The sequence below is a fragment of the Chiloscyllium plagiosum genome, unplaced genomic scaffold, assembly GCF_037043375.1.
Source record: "Chiloscyllium plagiosum isolate Xiang-an unplaced genomic scaffold, Cpla_swu_hap1 HiC_scaffold_18, whole genome shotgun sequence".
Classification (NCBI taxonomy): Eukaryota; Metazoa; Chordata; class Chondrichthyes; order Orectolobiformes; family Hemiscylliidae; genus Chiloscyllium; species Chiloscyllium plagiosum.
In genome coordinates, this window is record NW_028270156.1 from 13,912,961 (window position 1) to 13,935,039 (window position 22,079).

The following is a 22,079-nucleotide window of genomic DNA, read 5'->3' on the forward strand; positions in this document are numbered from 1 at the left end:
CGTCGATCTTGCAAATGCAAGAGGTGACTTTGGGATAATATCATGCAAGAATATTGCAAGGTTGGGTCGGGGATAAGGCTCTAGCTCACTACCTTTGCTGTAGGTTTGCGCCGAAACACATTCTCACAAAGATTTTTCAGGAGGTTGAGTAGGGCATGTACCGCAGCTACAATTACCCAGTCTACCTTTGAGCAGTGACTGCGGCTTTAGCACAGGTTTGATTGACTCTCCGGGCTAACTTCACAAGTTATAGAAATTTGGCCTTCTCCCTCTGTGGATAAGCTATGATCGATATCAGACAAAGAGCAATCTCTCCATCTCCCAGGACACAGACCTCGGAGAGGTCCATCAGGAAACTTGCATTTATACCGCCCCCTTTACATCCTGAGAACCCTTTGAAGCACTTCATTGTTAAATTCCCTTGAAATATAGTTAGTCACGATGACATTACTCTGCACAATAAATCACTTTTTTTTTCTTGGCTGCTCTTCATTGTCAATTGGATCGTTGGATGGTATAGGTTGAAGTCACATGTTGTTCAGAACATCTTCATCTTTCCTTTTCCAGTAGAATAACCAGTTGTTTTACCCCCTATCTGGAGACTACAAGTGGCGCTGTCTGGGTAGAGCGGCTACTTTAACTCAGTGCCAGAAATATTTGCATGTGAGAAAATTGGCTCAATTGCCAAGTCACGTACACAACATCAGCATCAACGATCCCTCTGCCCAAAACACATTTTCTCACACAGTCAACCTGTCTCAGGAAATAAAAGAAAAACCCAATGCCATTTATTGTTGTCATTCCATGTTATATTTTAAAAGTTGGGAGTAAACCTATTCTCTGCGTTTGAGTTGGGAGTCCTGTTCTAGAATGAGCTGAAAAGTATTCCAAACGCTAACCTTTCACTGAAAGCACTGGAGATAATTCATTGCGCTTCCTACTGTGTTATTCCTCTGTTTCCTCTGTCTGGCTCTCCATCTGCAGTGGGTGCAGTTTGCGTATATTTCTATAAATGTATAGTTGCACCTTCGCACATACATCAATTTCCAACGTTATATGCAACCTACATCTGGGTGCATTAGCATCTATGTTTATCTGCATTTTATAGTCCATTCCACAGTCGTCTATTCCTTGAGAATGCGTTCAATCACGCAACAAGTGCATATATTAGCATGCTGCTGAAATATACTTAAAAGTGCTGGCTGTTAATAACTTGTCTGTTTAAAGTAACATCTCAACTCTGCGCAGGTTCTAATGCTGAGTGTAACTAAAGCACGGACATAGGTTGCCTGTGGAATAAGTGATGCTACGGATCATTTTGTACAGCATCCAAACCATCCACAGACCAACACGTCTCTATAGTTTATTACTCATATTTAAATGCACGTCATCTTGGATGTAGGAAATCTGTCACTTTGGCTTGTTATTTGGTACTTGGGCTGATCCTTGCAGTCAGTGTCGAAGACAGGTGCATAAGCTGAGGCGCCACTCGTTTGACAACTGGTATCAAAGGCTGTCTCTGTCTGCGGTAAGTTGGAATGATGTCTACTTTTTGTGTGTGTGCGCGACTGAAAGGAGGCATTGCGGTGGAAGAAGACTCTCTAGAGGATTTGGGCTATTTTTTTCAGGTAGTAAGGCCACTGGGACTTGGCAAGTTTAACAGGTTGTGGTCACCGATAATACCATGAGCATTGTCGACGATAAACTGTCCCAGGGAAAGATTAAATATGTTTTCTCTTTGCAAAAGAGCGAGCCACATTTCAGTGCGTCTGAAAGCGAGTAGGTGGTGGTGATTTCAGTAGTTTGGTGCAGTAAACATTGGGTAACCACACTTACCGGCCGGAATCGCGAGAATTTTCCAGAAATATGTGTGACAGAGGTATTGAAAGACAAAATTGTTCCCTTACCTGTTCTATGCAAATCCCTTGGATCCTGTGCTGAACTCTATAGCTCTCGATAGTTAAGATAACCACGTGTGCAGGAAGTTAAGTTAAACTACTTTTTCAAGAGAGGGGCAAAAAGAAGTTGTTTTTTTTAAAATAACAAAATCAAACGTGTAACTTAACCCAGCCTACTGTCCTCACTGTGTCTGAACTGAGTGTTCTGAAAAGACCAGTCATATAGTATCTGATAGCCCGCTATTTCCAAAAGCAATTATTCCCTTAATTCATTAGAATCACGTAAGCCCCGAAACGTCTCCCTGAGCGAATGTGTTGCGTAAATGTAGAAGCTTAAATCACCTCTGCATACGTGTGTCTTCCAGTCACTAAGGTGTAGAGAGTTTCGGCAGCGGAAATTGCAAAAGGGTTATTACATTCATAAGTCACACAAGTAGTGGGCGATTGACTGAGCAAGCAGAAGTTCCAATGATGACTTCAAATAAGGCACATTACCTTCCAGCATTTACTGGAGAGACGGGGTTTTAAGACTCTTCGCTTTCCCAGGCGGTGAATAACGATGGTAAGCGGGTTGTCAGGGAGGGGCTGGCTTAGAGGCGGGGTGGTCAGTCATTGCGATCGCTATTATTTTTAATAACGCCACGTTACCAATGGAAGGTGAGTGAAAATTTCTCACACCACTGGGAGATATCACCCACACACCCACACACACACACACATCCCTCTTCAAGCGAAGTTGAACTCATTCTTTTGGAAACCTGCAATTTGCTGGAGATTTTTGTTTTGGTGTGTGACCAGAAGGAGATGCCAGCAGTGGCGCAGAGACACTGTCTCTGCCTCTGGACCTGAAGGTCTGGGGAATGGGGGTGGGGGGAGGTTCAAGTGCCCCGGAGGTGTGTCATGTCATGTTCTGAGCAGGTTAATAGTTGAAAATATGAGAGGCGATAAGAACTGGGTAATGCGCCGGGTTTTGGGTTTCAGCTGAGTGTGTAGACTTGCCCCGCAAGGAGCATGTCATCAGATCTTATTGGGGCGACTGACTGGCAATGCCATATTCACGTGACACAGCGTAGGTAAGCAACATCTGATACAAATATGAAGCAACAAGACCTGAAAATAGAAGTGTTATGAAGTATTTGGGGAGGAGGGTGCTGGGGGCTGGAGGAAGAGAACCATTAGCTGTTCCTGGGGTCCTGACGCCACGCTCAGGTGTACCTATTGTATATATCAGCACCCAGGACAGCGAGAGCTGCCTCAGCCTCAGCAAAACAACTCCATGCTAAGATATCGCGTCAGCAGATGGTGATTGCCACGGAGAAGGAGAGGGTTAGAACTAAAAAAAAATCTTTCAAAGCTGAGAGCGTTACTATAAGACCAGCTGAGGCGCCGAGCTGTTGGTTGGATTTTTTTTTTTAACAGGTTGGGCTGAAGTTCATTACGGTGCAAGAAGAGTCTGGGGAAACGATCCTGCTAAAAGGCAAGGTCACTGTATTGTAACTTTGTGAGCTGGAAGGGTTGATGAGGATGGCTTAAGGTGATGGCGTTTGAACATAGCAGGGTAAGTGAGCCGCGTCTGCCGTGTTGGTCTGTCGCCCGTTCTGGGTTGCAGTAAAGACCGTCCTGTGTGCCTCGGACAGGGACCACTGGTTTATTGAGCTGACGTTTCGCTGAGTGAGGTCAGTGATGCTGTGTAGGGACTGGACAGTTCCCCCCTGCCAAGTTCCTCAGACGCGCACTTTATCCTGCTTGGTCCTGAGAGTGACTGTATTTTCTGAGCCGGGCGCAAGTGTGATTTCCATTCTTTCTGTGTCCGACTTGCGAGAGAGAACTGTGGGTTCAGGAGGGCAGTAGATTCAAAGTAGCGTGCAAGAGGAGGCGCGAGGTGTTTAGTGAAAAGGGGAGCCCAGCACCAGGGGATCTGGCTGTTTGGGAAGGATTGCCTCGCCAAAGCTATATATTCCCGCACACCTCCACAACACAGAGATTCACATCAGCAGACGGCGCTGTTTTCAGTAGAAACCCAATTTCCCACAACACTACCTCCACCCTCCACTTCCAAAGCAACCCCGCAGTTACCCTGGCGGTGATCAATGCGAGTGAGGGGTCTCATTCAAGGCAGGGATCCCGAACTCGGTATCAACCGAGGCTAAATGCAGATGCAAACTTTTGGGGAGCGCTTGATACCATCAGTGGTGAATGAAACTAATTGTTCCACCTCAACACACACACACACAGAGTCACAAAAGACATGTTTCAGGTTGGACCTTGATTTGGACGTGGAAGGGACTTGCGTAACTATACCAGTGTTACAATGATGTGAATCCGGAGGTTGTTGTAGGGGGATAATATACTATACGGTGACAGATTGGTTTTCGAAACTGGTCTCCGGCCCCTTCCTGATGCTCCGTGCCCCAGGAGAGGTGGCCTTCGGTGTTAATATTGATCTTGGATACACTCTGGGTGGTGAGGGGGTCGCTATACAGAGGTGTCTACATAGACTGCGCGCTGCTGAAGTTGGTCCTCTGATTCTGGGGTTGACTCTCTTGCAGAATGCAGCTTCTGTCTCAGGAGCTAGACTCATTCCATAAGGATGAGGGGAGGGAAAGGGCTATTGGACATCGGTGGGTTCTCTGTCATTTCGCCCAATCCGTCCTTGCCAGCAGCTAGAGGCGGTGACAGTGTAGTCAGGGCTACCGGAGATCTCTCTACTAACCCTTCCTCTATAGAAACCCCAAACGACCGAGATACCGGATTTAACACACCGTCCCCAAACAGAAACAGCAAGGTAAAGGTGATTTCCATCCTGGACCTGAAGAAACGGGAAGCAGAGTAGGCCTCTCGGCCCGTCGAGCCTGCTCCTGTTTCTATCCGGTGTGCTAATGCTCCCACATTAAGCCGGGCCTTTCCATTCGGGACAAGGAAGAGTATATTTCCTTGGCCGGTTGTCAGTGAGACTGGGGAGAGGAGGTTTTCATTGGATGGTGGTTACCACGGCAACGTGAGGAGCAGCCTTGCCACCAGCTCTCTCTCTCTCTCTCCCGGTCCCTGTGATAATGATGCCCGAGGTTTGGATTCGCTCTGAACAGCTTCCCACCTAAAGCGTGCTGCTGTCATCAGTGCGCCACTCTGCTTGCTGGGTCTATTATTACATCCAGGTCCCCTGGCACCAGAGCCTAAAGGAAGAAAAAAATAACTCCCAGTCAAAACAGGGTTTCTTCAAGCTCCGAGTTCTGCTTGTGCCAGAACAACAAACAGGATTCCTTCACGTGGCCTTGAAAGCGGAATGGTTCTGAAAAATGTGAGAGCAAAAGAAATTGCCTCTCTCCATCTCAGCATCTCTGAGCGCAGGATGTATGTGAGGGTGAATTCTGGGTCAGGCTAAGTTCTTGTCCAAGGGCTGCCTGGACACTGGGTGGTGGTGGGAGATTCCTGAACTGAGTGTAGAACAGGATTTGCTCATGTCGTGTGTAAAGCCATCAGTTTGTTGGCAGAGTGTGGTGAGTGAGACGGGGTGGGGAGAAGGACGCGCCGTAAAACCAGCCAGGAAAGGGGGGTTTCAGCCCTGGAGTTTGTCATGGGGTAACACAGTATTTTTCTATCGGGGCCTGTCCTCTCAAAGACGAACCGGTTAAAAAAAAAACACCTCACTTGTTTAAGTTGTTACTGAGTTTATCCGCGGGAGCGTTTGGAGGCGTGAGTACGGATCTGATCATTTGCTGCTTCCATTGGGAATTTTCCGTGATGTATAAATCATTCTAGTGCAGGTGGAATTGCACTGAGTCTGTTTTAATGAGATCTAGATTCAAAGGGCTCTCTTAGCGTTTCGGTTCGGTGCAAACACTTTCCAAAGAGAAGTGCAAATTCATAACGAATTGTGTCAAGTCCAGTTAATTGCAAGTAAAACATTGGACAGACCGAGGCTGTGAAAGAGCAGACAGAGAGTGGGAATAAAACTCCCATAAATATTCAAACATTTTTACTAAGGGCGATTTTTTTTCATTTCTTGCCCCCGTGCTGAAATGTAAACTTTCTGGGCGATAATTAATCTCAAATGTGGGCGTATGACGTCTGAGAAACTTTGGGAAAGTGAGGACTGCAGAAAAGCACAGTTTAAGAGCACCCCTCACTAGCCTGGTCACCATGCCCACCCACTCAGATCCTGATACTCTTTCGAACCGACCTTTTTTTTAAAAGTCATTGTATTTGCTGGAATGACCCGAGATTTTCACCATTAATGTGATTATTCCAAGTATCGCCTCCAGTGACACTTGCGTCTGTCTGGACGACTGGAGGACGCGAAGGGCGCCATATAAACGCAAACGATCGACAGTAGGGGAGAAGGGAGGGAGGGTGGTCAATCTGCTCAACCACAAATAGGCTTTCTGCGGCATGTTTAGAGCTACCAATCCCCTCTCCCGACCCCAACCACCCCAATGTCACTAAGCGAGTCAGAGCATTCGGTTCATTCGAATTCCAACTCAGGATTTGTTTTGTGTGTATAATTTTTCCCACTACTTTGGGGGAAAGTTTTATCATGTTTTTAGCCGCCGCCTTCCCCCCCCCCCCCCACCACCACCACCCCAGCTCCCAGCCTCCGAGCTGCCATGATGTTCGGGATCAGAATTCAAGCGGAGTATCTCTACAAGAGCAACATGGTTCAGTCCGAAGATGTAGCGAGGCGCCTATGCATCAGCTCGGTGTTGAACCCAGGCTTCCTGGCTATCTTCATAGAATTTAGATGGCCCATGGATCATTTCCCATTGATGTGTGAAAGTGCGCCTCCTCTTCCCCGGCAGAGAGCAGGGTTAGAGTTAACCCTAACCCTGACCCTGACCCTGAAACCCTATCGCAGGCCGCTGAGTGGGAGCATAGAGATGTACAGCATGGAAACAGACCCTTCGGTCCAACCCGTCCATGCCGACCGGACATCTCAACCCAATCTAGCCCCACCCCCCCTCCTCCCCTGCCAGCACTCGGCCCATATCCCTCCAAACCCTTCCTATTCAGATACCATCCAAATGCCTTTTAAATGTTGCAATTGTACCAGCCTCAACCACATCCTGTGATTCCCTAAGTTTCATCAAGAGACACAAGTAGCATTGAGGATGATGAATTAAAGCCAGGTCCCGTGTGTTTGGAGGCGTGGGCATCATCCCTTTGGTATCATTGGGAAGATAAACGGGGTCGTTATCAATCCCCACCCCCCACCTCACGCCCTACGCCTTGGCCAATATACATCCCGCAGCGTCACTAAAAGAAGATGAGCTGGTCTTTAACGTGTTACTAAAAGCGGGACCTTCCTGCGAGCTACTCGGCTGTCGCCTTCGCCAGAGTCGACTCAAAATTATTTCACTGGCTGTCGAGCCCTACGTGACCACTCGAGGACGTGCAGGGCGCTACATAAATGCAAGTGTTTTTTTTTGAGAAACGATCAACAGTGTTTACTTGCTGAAAACAAAAAAAAATGCTGGAGATCACAGCGGGCCAGGCAATATCCATAGATTCACTGCTCTCTCCAGCATTCGTTGCCTACAGTACAGATTCCAGCCTCTGCAGTCATTTGCCCCTACCTTGTGTTTACTTGCTGCTGTGTTTGAACAGAAGTAAGAGAGCGCGGTATACTGTCTTGTTGGGAGAAAGTGAGGACTGCAGATGCTGGAGATCAGAGCTGAAAATGTGTTGCTGGAAAAGCGCAGCAGGTCAGGCAGCATCCAAGGAGCAGGAGATACTGTGTTGTTGGGACTGTTCAGACCGTCTCCGCCCCGGGCGTCATACCCGGTTGGTGACCGGGGACTTGTTGCAGTCACTATCCCATCACCTGGGTTTGAAGTGAGCGGCTAGGGAGCACGGGCTGGTGTCCCTGTCAGATACATGGCGCGGCTTGCCTCGCCATCAGCTCTACATTGTGTGAAAGTTTGCCCCTCGTAAATGATGGAGTCTGCTCTAACGCGGTGATAACAGAGGCTTGACACGCACACACACACACACACACAGGAAACTAAATGGAAGGGAGAGAGAGCGGGAGAGAAAGGAGGTGGTAAGGGTGTGGTCTTAGAACTATACGTGAAAGACACGTTCAGACAGCATTTTAAATTTCCACGACTTCGTGAGAAACGAAAGAAAATGCAAGGAAAATATCCATGTAGACCGAGCTAGAGACATGGATGGATACGAACCGCCTCTCCAAGACTTTGTAAAGTGATAGCAATTAGCGAGGAGGTATTTATATCAGATTGTGACTGGGCAAGGGGCCTCTTCAGTCATTGATAAACTTAGCAACGGCAGATTAATAACTGGTGCTGCGCAACATTTCGTTATCATTCTAAAAATGAAACAAGATCGAGAGTCAAATTGACTGGAGAGGGTGGGGTGGTGGGGAGAAGAGAGGGAAGGAAAATACAAGAATCACGTGAACGAGGGGGTGGTGGTGTTTGAGAGCACGTCACCATTGCCCTGTTGAGCTGATCCAGGGATACCCAGCGCCGTTTGAAGTTGGAGCAGTGTGTGTGTTTGTGTGTGTGTGTTTGTTTGTGGGGAGGGGAGAGGGAGTGGATTGAACGCAGGAGAGTGGCGGTCTCGCTGTTGGAATACCGGATGGGGCTGTCGTGTTTGTATGAAATTACTGACGGGTCCAGGTAGTTTCCGCCATCAATAATTTACCATTGGCGGAACAGAAGACGCCGTTTCCACCAGGCAGAAGTGTGCAAGCTCATGAAATCCAACCGATGTAGTTGCATTGCAGAAATTGACACAGAGCGGTGGGTTATTTCAACACACACAACACATCGCTTCGTGTAGTGTATTTTAGCGGATGCTAAGTTCGGTGAATATAGTTCACGGGGAGTTTGCAAAACAAAACACCAGACAATAGAGCAGCTGTAAACCTATCATGGGCACTTCATAAATAACCAATGCGGCTTATTAACTAGATTGAGTCCGAGGTACTACAAGCAGCAGAGGTCATTGTATTGCAACGCCAGTCCTTTGACACCCGAGTCCCGATCAAGGGGGAATTGTGGCTGGATTTTAGTAACATCTCCGCGGTGGTCAGCGCCGAGAAGGAATTCCGCGCAAAGCTCGGGCGAAATTCGAGAATTTCGTTGCAGTCCGCTTAATGGGCATCCACTTGTGTCTCGGGAGAGAAAGTCGGTTTGCACTTTAAAATTGAGGGTTGGATGATCAATTTCTGTGCCTTAATTGTCTTTCGGGTGCGGAACGTTTTCACATTTTACTAAGGAGGGGAATAACTCGCTTTCGCCTATAATGTTAACGGCGGCGAGATTTGAAATCGTGCGCGGGAGGGGGGGCGGTGGGGGTAGGGGGAGAGCTGTCTACCAGGCTGCTCTCAGGGTGACGGTAGTTGTCGAGATGTAAGTCATTCCCCTTTCTGCTATCAAGTAGCCAGAGCATATTGTCTGCAGGACACGCTGTCGAGGGCTGTAATACACACATACATAAACACACATACACACACATACACACACGCACACACATACACACACATACATATACACACACATACATAAATACACACACATACACATACACACACATACACACATACATACACACACACATACACATACACACACATATACATACACACATACACATACACACACACATACACACATACATACACACACATTCACATACACACACATACACGCGCGCACACACACATACACGCACACACACATACACACACACGCATACACACACATAAACGCGCGCACACACACGCGCGCGCGCTCACGCCTTGCAACAAATAACTTGCAGATCTCATAAAGATTTAATAAGAAACCTAAGCTTTGACAGCGCTGCCGGATCAGAGCACCGGGGAGCTGGGAGGGAGGACCCCACAGCACTGAGTTTGCTTGCCCTTTTTACAGCAAGATGTGAACATGAACTAACAAACTCACGCCAAAAAAAGACTGATAGCTTATAATCCGAACATTTCCTGCCTCGAGTCTATTTTAACTGAAGGTCAGTACTAATTGATCATTTTGTTTAAGCGGTGTGTTTTGGGGATGTGGGAGGCGTGTCCTAATTGACAGAGTGCTCACAAATGTTCCTCTTAAATTAATGCTTAATATGACTGTACAGAAAGTGTGTTCACTGCACTATATAACACAAGGGGAAACTTTCACAACAGTTCATGCCCTCCTCTCGTATGCCCGAAATATTATTCGAAAATGATATTTGCAATCTGATTTGAATGCATTGTAACGGTGGGACATGTGTGCGTCAATGAGTTTGTAGCGTCTGATAACAACATCTTGCAGGGTTTAAAGATCAGACTTGTTGCAGTTCCAACGTGTTTATTTTTGCAATCCAAGTATGCGGGCGGTCCGCTCCCAGAGTTGCAGCGATCTGCTCTGACTCAAAACCCATGACATTTTCTTGCTCGACTTGTCCCTGTAAATAAGTGCTTTGGCACAATTCATCTCAATTAATTAGTCAGAAGAATGTGAAATTCAGATATTATCTCCACAATCTCATACTCAGAAGCAGCTGTGCACTCAACTGCGTGCAAGACTGCCACCAAGTGGTGATTGAGGGCAGTGCAGTGTTTGGAGCCGGTGAAAAAGTTTTTCAATTAAAATGTCAGCGGAAAAGGGTGGGGGGAAAATGTCGCGAAAAATTCAAATCGGGAAAAACAGAAGGGCTGTTCTTAAGGTTTAAACAAAACGCAATCGATTCAAACTTTGAGAGAGTGTCACCATCACAGGACAGGTTTAGCTATATCGAGGGAGATGGTGGCGTTCTGCTATGTCACTTCACTGTTTCAGTCCTGATCTTCCTGGGATATGTGTTCGCTTTCCACGTCAGCATGGAGTCAGATTTGAATCCCATAACATTCGGAATTGAAAGCTCTCCATAATCGATGGTTTGATTTTGGGTTGTTTTGTCAGGGAAGGAAATTTGCCACATCCTTCCGAAGTGTGACATCAGACACACAGCATTGTTGGGGATCCTGAGTTACTTTTTCTGGAAAGGCCGAGCAAACCATTCAGTTCAAGGGCCATTCAGAACTATTGAGCAGGTTAATTCAGAGCAACTTGATTCAGCGGCCGCAGCTCTTTGCTTCATTTGAGTATTTTTGTTTCCATTGCTGGATTATTGGGGCGAGGGGCTGAGACAGTGACTGTTCACCTGCGAGAGAGGGAGCCCAATTGCGGACTTGGGAGTTGGTGGTGGGGTGGGGGGGGGTGATGGTGAGGGGGAGGGGGGACGCTTATGTCAGGTGGACACACGCCTTTTGTTTTGCAGAACAGAGCAAACACCCTATGAATGGGCTGGTTCAACCGAGAGAGAATAAGAGAGCAAGTCAATATTTGTAACACTGGATTCACCTGCACAGCTCACCCTATTGGAGAGAGGCGGGGGAGGGGGTTGCGGGGGGGGGGGGGGGAGGGTGCTGACAGTGTTCAACACCGATGTCCTGGCTCCCCCTGCCGCCTGTCGCGCGGTCCTGCTCCCTCAGGGAAAAGGTGCTGAGTGACCAGGGTTTTATATTTAGAAAGCCAGTGACAATGACGCAATTCCAAAGCGAGTGCGTGCAATCTGAAATGTAAATCAGGTCTTTTGAAATGCAAATCAGGCTGAGCTGGCCTCTTTGTCCCAGTGACTCCCCCCCCCCCCCTCCCCCCCAAAAAACAGCGTGTCCACATGAACCGGGAGAAGGGATAGGACAGGCTGCTGGAGCGAGTTGCACTGTCTGGGAATCCTCGGCTGGCCGTGCCTGGCTCAGGAATGACTCGCTGCCGCGCTCCGAGCGGACCATGCTCTGAGGATGGTTTGAGCCAGAGGCTGCCCCCAACCGAGAAGTGAACTCGTCAGTCTGTCCACTCACTGTGGGGGAGATGAAGGGCACATGGTGAGTGAGTGTAGGGGGAGAGGAAAGGGGTGGTGGTGGTGGGGGGTGTTTCAGGTGAAGCTCCAGTTAACAGAAACAGAACCAGAAATCGCTGGAGAAACTCAGCACAGGCTGTCCCCCTCCACTGACCTGCCGGGTCTCTCCAGCGATTTCTGTTTTGTGTTCCACATTTCACAGTTGTGTTTTCTTGAAGTACGGTATCTGATCGTAGCGGGTGGGGGTGATGAGGAAGAACCTTGTTCCCCATGCGTGTAATCTGAGATAAGTATGATCCCAATACTCAGCCGAGATCCCATTGAATGGCGGGTCAGGCTCGAGGGGCCGAATGACTTACTCCCAGTTGGCTACTACTTTAGCTGGTCAGTGAACAGCCATGGAGTACTGTCCTTACCTGGTCTGGCCTACATGTGACTCCAGACCCCAGCAATGTCAGTGACTCTTCCTTCTGAGCAATTAAAGTTGCATAATAACGCCGTCCACCTCCCACGAACAAATGGAAGAAAAATACTCTGGACTTTCGGTATTCCTTCTATCCATTCGGAGAAAGTGAGGACTGCAGATGCTGGAGACCAGAGCTTAAAAATGTGTTACTGGAAAAGCACAGCAGGTCAGGCAGCATCAAAGGAACAGGAGAATCGACGTTTCGGGCATAAGCCCTTCTTCATTTCCTTTGATGCTGCCTGACCTGCTGCGCTTTTCCAGCAACACATTTTTAAATTCCTTCTTTCCATCCCCGGCACAGGTGAGACCTACCTGGGTCCAGCGATACCTGTGTTCACTGAGTAACTCTATGTGTCCCAGTGCCTTTCCAAAGCGCCGTGCCCAGAGCTAGTGAGAAGTGGTTAAGGAAATTACTCAGAGTATGGACTCCTGTAGGCAGTGCCATTACTGATGGGCCGAAGGGAGAGTGTGAAGAATACGGAGTTCCTGGGGGAGATTGGTGACGTTTCCAGAGATAGGGAAAGGATGATGCCTTTGGGTGGGATTTTAACACAAGGATGCGAATTTTCAGTCTGGGTCAGTGAAAGTGTGTGGCAGCGGACGGGAAGCAAGGTAGGCACAAGGTGAAAGGCGGCAGAGAGTTTTTCAAAGGTTGACTTCTGGGCGATGAAAGAGTCCAGTCAGGAACACACTGGAACAGTGAACTCCGCCGGCATCGAAGTGGTTAGTGAGGGTTTCACTAAACAGTGCCCTGTGAGTAGGGAAGGGATGGGCTATGTTTACCAGAATCAATAGATGTGTGGCTAGAAACTGGGCTGATTCTGGGGACTGGGTTGGTGTTGGGGACTGGGCTGGTGTTGGGGACTGGGCTTGTGCTGGGGACTGGGTTGGTGTTGGGGACTGGGCTGGTGTTGGGGACTGGGCTTGTGCTGGGGACTGGGCTGGTGCTGGGGACTGGGCTGGTGCTGGGGACTGGGCTGGTGTTGGGAACTGGGCTGGTGTTGGGGAACTAGGCTGGTGTTGGGGAACTAGGCTGGTGCTGGGGAACTGGGTTGGTGTTGGGAACTGGGCTGGTGCTGGGGACAGGGCTGGTGATGGGGACTGGGCTGGTGTTGGAGACTGGACTGGTGTTGGGAACTGGGCTGGTGCTGGGTACTGGCCTGGTGATGGGGACTGGACTGGTGTTGGGGACTGGGTTGGTAATGGGAACTGGGCTGGTAATGGGGACTGGGCTGGTGATGGGGACTGGGCTGGTGATGGGGACTGCGCTGGTGCTGGGGAACTGCGTTGGTGCTGGGAACTGGGTTGGTGCTGGGGACTGGGCTGGTGCTGGGGACTGGGCTGGTGCTGGAGACTGAGTTGGTTTTGGGGAACTGGGCTTGTGTTGGGGAACTGGGCTGGTGTTGGAGACTGGGTTGGTGTTGGGGAACTGGGCTGGTGTTGGGGACTGGGTTAGTGTTGGGGACTGGGCTGGTGCTGGGGACTGGGTTAGTGTTGGGGACTGGGCTGGTGCTGGAGACTGGGTTGGTGTTGGGGAACTGGGTTGGTGTTGGGGACTGGGCTGGTGATGGGGACTGGGCTGGTGTTGGGGACTGGGCTGGTGATGGGTTGTGGGCTGGTGCTGGGGACTGGGCTGGTGATGGGTTGTGGGCTGGTTCTGGGGACTGGGCTGGTGATGGGGACTGGGCTGGTGTTGGGGACTGGGCTGGTGATGGGTTGTGGGCTGGTGCTGGGCACTGGTGCTGGGGACTGGTTTGGTGCTGGGCACTGGGCTGGTGATGGGGACTGGGCTGGTGTTGGCGACTGGGCTGTGCTGGGGACTGGGCTGGTGTTGAGTGGGGGCGCGTAGGGGTCAAACTTTGGACCCCTTTAAACCCGAGGCAGGGATGCGAATTGTAGCGAGGATATGACAGTGAGTGACCAGGCGTGGCAATTTCCACTTTGCCAATCATGACTTGGAGAGGGAGTTGCGGTGGATTCAGGATGTTGCTCCCTCGCCTGTTCCCATCTTCTGGCTGGATTCTCCATACGAGGCTGCCTTTTAGACGGGGGTAAACTCATTTGGGACCGAACTCTCAAACTCCGCCCGAAGGTTTATGAACACCGTCAGGGATTTCCATGCTCTCTAACAGCAGCTGATTTACTGCAATGAGAGAAATGTTCTTTAATTACCGGATTCTTTCTCTCTCTCACTCACTACTTGCTGTAACACTGACGCCACGTTTAGGTGTCAGTGCTGCTTAATAAAGTGCTGCTTAATAAAAATCCTGGTCATTTTTTTTTGTTGCGTAGATTAATCGCAACTGCTACATGGAATAACTTTTCATTTTCCGTCTTTTGAAAGTTTGCAATTAATCAAGTTCTGTTTATCCCCAGCAATTTGTTTCAGTAGTTTTATTGGCTGACCGTAACCCAGTAACAGATGTCCTGACTGTAAAACAAACAGTAAAGAGTAGTTTCCTTACAATTGACAATGGTCGGGTATTTTCCACTGGAGTATTTATTTTGTTAAATTGCAAAGTTGTATTAATTGTAATGCAGTAATTTTTGAAGGGTTTGTACTGTACATGCACTGATGTTGCAGAATGCCCTTTCACAAGCTGCCGAGGATGTTAATGATTAATGACGGTAATAACTGCTTAACTTCCTCTGTCCTGTCAAAACCGGGAGGATTTGGCTAACACAAGAGTGGGGACTGACTGGCTCTCCCAGTCCCAGTCCTGTAGTAATTCTGGTGCTTTCATTAGTTCGAGAGCGTTTCAGTAACCGGTGCTGCGCAGAGAGTGTTTTATCTCCACCCACTGACACCCACGCCCTCCTTCCATTTCCTCCCCCCCACCCCCACTCCCCCTACCCCAACATCCCAGCTCTTCTCCTCACCTTTCAAAACGCTCCAAATTCTCACTTCCTGCCAAACGAGGTGCCATTGAGGTCTACAGCAAGGTGCAAAGGCCCTTCGACCCATCGGGTCTGTGCCAGTCAAAAACAGCCACCTAACTTCAGTCGATATTTGTAACGCTGAGATATAGGAACCGCGCCCACCGCGAACACCTTCAATTGGATACGAAACATTTCAGAACCTCCTTAAATACACATCAAACTCAACGTTCACCATAAAGAGCAACCCTGCCCAGTTCTGCCCATCTCTTTGCACAGGGGACGATGGTATTGCCCCTGCCTGTGAGCCAAGAGGCCAGGGTTCAGGTCCCACCTGCTTCAGAGCTGTGCCATCCTATCTGTGAATGGGTGATTCGGACAATATCCAGTTCTGCCCTTAAATATTAAGTCGGAACTGATGAAGGGTTATTGGACTTCACACGTTAACTCTGCTTTTTCTCCACAGATGCTGCCAGCGCTGCTGAGTTTCTCCAGCAACTTCTGTGATTGTAAAGTCATGTTAGTTTTCTGACCGTTTAGAAATGTAACTATAAAATGTGAATGTAAACAGGAGGTGATGTCTTATGTTTGGAAGGCTATCTGAACAGCTTCAATTCTTTAAAAAAATTCATTATGTCTAAATTCAAGAACTTTTCACTGATGCAATTTTCACTGAATCAAAATGCATGTGTGTGTGGGTGGGTGTGTTGGGGGTGTGTGTGTATGTGTCTGTGTGTTTATGTGTCTGTATGTGTGTGTCTCTGTATGTGTAGGTGTGTGTCTGTGTGTAACAGCTGTATGTAACATCGGCTACTTTCATTAATTTCAATTGCCAAGTGTATAGAAGTCCTGGATATTTCTCCGTTAGCTGGTGTGATAGACGTGGGGAATGACTCAGAGGGGGTTCAGGGAGACCTGGACGTACTTTAAAATGAATAAGATCTCAAGGAATTGCCATGTTAGTGAACCGACTGCAGTGACCTCAGACTGAATGCCTTGCCAGTTGGCCAAAGCAAATGGATGTTGAGATTTCAAAATTGGATGAATGTGGTTATTTATGGACCCCGGAAGACAACAACATGAGACATTTCCTGGGATCCAAAACTCAGGGTAATTTGTAAACACGGACCAAACTGGTTAAAAACATTGGGAAAACTCGGAGCAATTGTTGTAAAAGAGAGAATCAGAAGTTAATCCCTGGCATTGATGACAGTTTGAGGTCTGTGCTGATCTTAAAGATTTAATTGGAGTGAAGTTTCTTGGTGGTGACAGTGGTTTGGGTTTTTTTAACATCAGGGACAATCTCATAGTCATTAAACATCCGGGAAGGGATCGAGTCGCTCTTTAACGAACGACGGTGGAGGGGGCGGGGTGGTGTAATGTTGCTACTTGGAGACACTAAGCCATTAAGTCACCAGTCAGCCCAAGTCAATAGTTTGCAAACTGAACTTCTCTATTGTGTGCTAACCGTTGGAATAATCATGTTCTTGGTGCTTCCCCCCCCCCCCCCCATCTTCTCTCCCCCTCCCTCCTTTTCTCCTTCTTCTCTACACCCTTCTGTCTGCACCCCCTCTGTCTCTCCACCTCCCTTCTCTCCCTAACCCCCCATTCTTCTCTTTGCGCACCCTCCTTCCCTCTCCCTCCCTTCCTCGCCCTCTCCCTACCTCCCTCCCTCTCCCTTTCCCTACCTCCCTCCCCCTCTCCTCCCTCCCTCTTTCTCCCTCTCCTCCCTCTCTGTCCATCCCTCTCCCTCTGCCTCTCTCCCTCCCTCCCTCTCCCTCTCTCCCTCCCCCTCCCGCAGGCACACCAGCTGAGGAGAGTAATGAACATCTTGTTCCTTGCTATGGTTATCTCATCCTGTGGTTGCCCGCAAGCTGCCCCGATGAACGAAGCTGTGGACCGAGGAGCCTCGCCCTACCCGGGGCTGCGGCCTTACGGGACTCTGGCCGGTGGAGGGGGGCCAGGGGGCTCCTCTTCCCGGGGACTCGGGGCTTTGGCCAACTCGGTGGGCCATGTGCTGGAAGAGCTCCTGGAGGTGGACAGGGAGGCTCGGCCGAGCGACGGCGGAGGGGGAGGCTCAGACAAGGACGGCGATTTGTACTCGTCCCGGGTGATGCTGAGCGGCCAAGTGCCTTTGGAACCGCCTTTGCTCTTCCTGATGGAGGAGTACAGGAACTACTTAGAGGCGGCAAACATGTCGGCCAGGGTGAGGCGCCACTCCAACCCAGCGCGCAGGGGGGAGCTCAGTGTCTGTGACAGTATCAGCCAATGGGTGACGGCAGACAAGAAAAAGACAGCAGTGGATATGTCGGGCCAAACGGTCAGCGTCCTGGAGAAGATTCTGGTCCAGAACGGTCAGCTCAAGCAGTACTTTTACGAGACCAAATGCAATCCCAAAGGTTTCACTAACGAAGGCTGCAGAGGAATAGACAAGAAACATTGGAACTCTCAGTGCAAAACCAGCCAATCTTATGTCCGAGCCCTCACTATGGATAGCAGGAGAAAAATTGGGTGGAGATTTATAAGGATAGACACTTCTTGTGTATGTACATTGACCTTTAAGAGAGGCAGATAGTGAATTAGTGTATATAGATTTTATTGAGAAGTTATCTATTTGTATATAAATATTACATACAGCGTAAATTATTCCGTGGAAGCGATACAGAAAACTTTATGGACTGCATGTATAAATGAAGTTTATACAGTAAAAGAGGTGGCTTTATGTCTATTTATTGAACATATCCATGACTCCAGAAAAGGGAAAAAAAACAATTATTTGCGCACAATTTCAAAAAAAAAACAATAAGCCTGTATTACATTCCTCAAAACATCGCGGTTTGTTGAATGACGTTGCCAAGAAATGAAACAGTTTAAAAAAAAATGCATGCTGCTTCAGTTTGAACAAGAATCTGTCCATTGGAAAGTCCAACTCAACATTCCGTCTCGTTAGACAGTGGCTTTATTCCTCGTTAGTATTATGTTTGTTGACTGCTTTACCTTCTACCGATGGTGTTGGAATTAAAAAAAAGTCAAGGTGCTGACGTGAATCTTTATTAGTTTTTTTTAAATTTTATTTCCCTGGGGATAGGACTGTCAACGCTTTGTGCAGTACACTGGCTCCAGTGGGACACCGAGTTGATGGCCGCTTCCTTTTATTTTCTTGCCGTTTGTGCTGCATTAAAGAATGGGACACGCATGGTGTTGGAATGGATTCATTGGATGTGTCTCCCCCCCCCCCCCCCACCCCATTCTCCCGCAACATTCATAAAGTACTTCTATAAGTAGACCCTGAAGACTAATTCTGAAATATCCGAATTTCACTGAAGGACACATATTCATTATGGGGAGGGAGGTGGGGCTGAGAAATACCGGTGTGGAAATCTTTCAAAACCTGAAGTTATGCAGAAATTTGGACACTAGTTATAGTAAAAGGACAGTTAAGTATATACAGTTGGGGGGAGGGGGCATGGTAGTGGAGGATGCACTTGTTGGGGAGAAAGCAGTGGAACCCATCGGGGAAGGGAGGTTTGTAAATTCCTTTACATTTTACCCAGTCCCCCAAGTGCACCTAAATGCAGACTTTCTATCAAAGAGAGATATAAAGGTCTGTTTATCAACGACCAGTAAGCTCCCTGGCAGTTATCTGGAAGACAATTCCAAAATACACAGCATGCACACTTTCTAATGTTAATTTCTGAACAGATATTCATTGTTAGAAAGCATCAAGATAAATTGACTATCAAATGGAATCAATGACAAACTTCAACCTAAATCAGCACAGACCTCCCAGCAAACCTGGCTATATCACTTGGCTGTCACTTCAGCCTTGGTTTACAGGGTTTGCAAGACAACCTGAAAGTTGTGCTCACCAAAACAAACCTCTTTGACTTGGAAAGGTAAACAACAGGGAACCTAATCTGTAATCTACACCTGACAGTAGATTTTTCAGTCTTAGTATCATTTTACATGGTATGTCTCTCATATCTGCCATCCCAGTTTTATTCACTGTTGCTATACAGAGTGCAAAATGACCCTTTGCAGAACTACACTATCCAATAGAAATTTTGCTATGGCCTTAAATCTATTGTTCAAAACCGAGAATGATTATTCTCTGACTAAATTTCATGGATTATAATACAACTGTTAACCTCTGTGACAAAAAAAATTATAAAAAAATTCTGGAGTTTCATTTTTGAAAAAAATATATTCAATTGTTAGACAATATATACATTTTCATATCTTCAAGTCATGTTAAAACTTTGTGTTTTACCACAGTAACAACAAAGAGACGACTGAAGCCATTCTTCCATCATCTGGCATTTCAGCAAAGTTGTGCCCCAACAGTTTGGGTTCTGTTTTGAAATATGACATAAAAATTTCAATATTTCATTTGAACATTAATATTTGATTTTAAGCATATTTTGCATCTATAACCATCTGTTCTAATTATCTACAACAGTGGGATATGTTGATGACATACCAAGTTAGTTCATTCAATATGCTACATCAAAACAGTTTTCAAGTGGGAGTTTCTAGCATTTGCAGTTTTTGTTCTCAGCCACATTTGCAAATAAAGGTTTGAGCATTGTGGATGCACTAGGTGCAAGCTAGATACAATTATTTCTAGGGAAGTGGAAAAACTTTTCATTTGAGTAAACCCACATAACTCTTGTGCATGCTCAATTTGAGACTTACATTGTAATTGTTTGTTAGCAAAGTACCTCAGTTCTGCTGAAAAAAAAATTGTGCTGAAGCTTTTTGTGTTGCACTGATCAGGACAGAACTGCAAGAATACCAAATCTCAGATAGAACAACAGTATACAGTAAATCGTTGTTTCCTTTCAGATTTGGGTATGCTTGCACTTCTGTCATGATCAGTGCAAGACAAAAACATCAACAACACATTCTTTTTTCAGAACTGCAATGTGATCTGTTTAGGAGTGGATTACCTGCCTATCGAATGCTTGAGGAAACATACCTGGAGAGTGAAATGAGATTTGTTTTTTAAATTAAATCAGCATATTTTAAAATAAAATTCCTTATGAATTTAAATTTAAAGAAAATAAATTGCAAATCAAATAAATTGGTTCATTTATTCATCTCCATTGAATACCATGCTATCAACTGATTCACGGAAAAGTTTGTCAAGCTTTTCAATAAGATACTTATAATCTCTCATTAACAGAAACATCAGAAATATATCTGTTTGAAGCATCATTAGTAACATTATGTTGGAGAAATGACTTTTCTACCAAGCACATACTAGTGATAATAGCTATCAAAACAGTGTAACAGCATCTAATACTTAAATATTCAAAGTTAATCTCTTTAATGCTCAGGGACCATCATATTCTAATCCAATGATCTTTTTGTTGCAGTATAACATATCCATATATTCCAAATCTATATTGCAAATGAATGGATAGGAAATAGCTTCAATGTTTGTTACAGTTTATACTTTAAATCAACCACTCAATTAATTTGAATAGAAACCTTGTACAAAATAAGGAAATTGTTCAAAAATACTATGTTCCAGTGACAGGTGACTATTGTAACCTGGTTACCTTCAAATAAATTTAAATTGACTATTGTTCATGTGAAAACCACAAATATATCAAATGTTAACAGCAAAATTATAACTAAATAATAACAATACTTAAGTTTTAGCATGGCTGCAATCAAGGAAAGCTTCAATGCATGATATGAATGACATTTTATAGAACATATAATACAATGATAACTAATTTCAGTTTAAAATTGAACTATATTGAGGAGTGACTGACCCATGGATGATTTGCTTTTGTACACATCTAAAAAATGTAATGTTTCACAAATTAGGCATTCAGCTAACAATTCTGTTGAACTCCAATCCTCCCCTTGAGTAGTCACACTGGTATGTTGAAAAAAAGCTCTAACATTACAACAATGAATTCACTCAATTGACAGGAGTGGCATAGTCACTTTAATAATCATAAACAAATAAAACAGGCTCAAATACAACAATTATTACAGTCTTCATTTTTCTTTCTCAAGTATTATTTGATTTCCTAGTCCAATGTTTTGCAAGTGTTAATGAGTTCTTTCTTTCCAAGTAATAATTGCATTAAATACATGTCTAATACATATATAGGATGAGTTGTATTTCAGTAAATTTCATGCCTTCAAGGCCAATATTATTGCATGATAACCCACATTGCAGGATATAATTTCAACTTCCAGAATGGGATTTGGTCACAAATATCTATTGTCAAAGAAATGACTAATCAGCTATTGACTACAAATATTGGGAAGTAATTTTATGTACATTATAGAGCATAACATACAGCAGGAAAATTTCAGCCTCTAAGGTAACATTAGGTTTAGATGAGAATAATTCGTTTTGAAATATTTCTATTGGTTATACAAAAGCTGATTTGCTGTCTTGAAATATTTTCAAGTCTATATAATGATAAGTTTAATATCGAGTATGCTTTGCACCTAATTCTGCACATTGTCCAGAAATAAAAACACACTATTTTATAATTATTCATCAATATGATTCTGGTACACGGAATTACATCAGTTCAATCTACTTTTTGTTTAATCAACTTGAGTAGTAGATACATAGATCCACTACTGTGCTATGAAGCCAGGTTTGATCAATGCTCTGTGCTGAGTTAGGATTGAAATGAAACCACCAAAAGTAATTTCAGCATCTTTGGCTGAGAATAGAACAATCGACCAGGGTTTGATTTTTTGATTGCTATCCAGTAATTCCTTCCAGAAAGTGTTTGTTGGGATGAGAACGGTATCAAGTTCACCTGTGACATTCACTTAGTACAACATCAGCATCATGTTGTGCAAGAATAGATGTCTATCTTACCACTAATTGATAGAGTTTATACTTGACACCATAGGATATTCAAATAACTGTTTCAGCAATCAATAGAATTCTTCATAATTGTTTAATCAAGATTAAACTTCTGAAGCATCAAAAGTATTGT

General features: G+C 46.0%; 1 protein-coding gene across 8 annotated transcripts; it reads left to right on the forward strand.

Annotated features, from left to right (window-relative positions):
• The first annotated feature begins 1,392 nt into the window (after positions 1-1,392).
• On the forward strand, positions 1,393-18,133 carry bdnf (brain derived neurotrophic factor). Of its 8 annotated transcripts, none has more exons than XM_043705446.2 (2): positions 1,393-1,528; positions 16,898-18,133. In XM_043705446.2, exon 2 carries the CDS (start codon positions 16,919-16,921, stop codon positions 17,669-17,671), a length of 753 nt encoding a protein of 250 aa, XP_043561381.1. In that variant the 5' UTR covers positions 1,393-1,528; positions 16,898-16,918; the 3' UTR covers positions 17,672-18,133. The 8 variants fall into 8 exon arrangements, with proteins under 8 accessions (XP_043561381.1, XP_043561377.1, XP_043561383.1 ...); XM_043705442.2 differs by lacking the exon at positions 1,393-1,528 and adding an exon at positions 2,327-2,460; XM_043705448.2 differs by lacking the exon at positions 1,393-1,528 and adding an exon at positions 2,953-2,971.
• Positions 18,134-22,079: the final 3,946 nt, after the last annotated feature.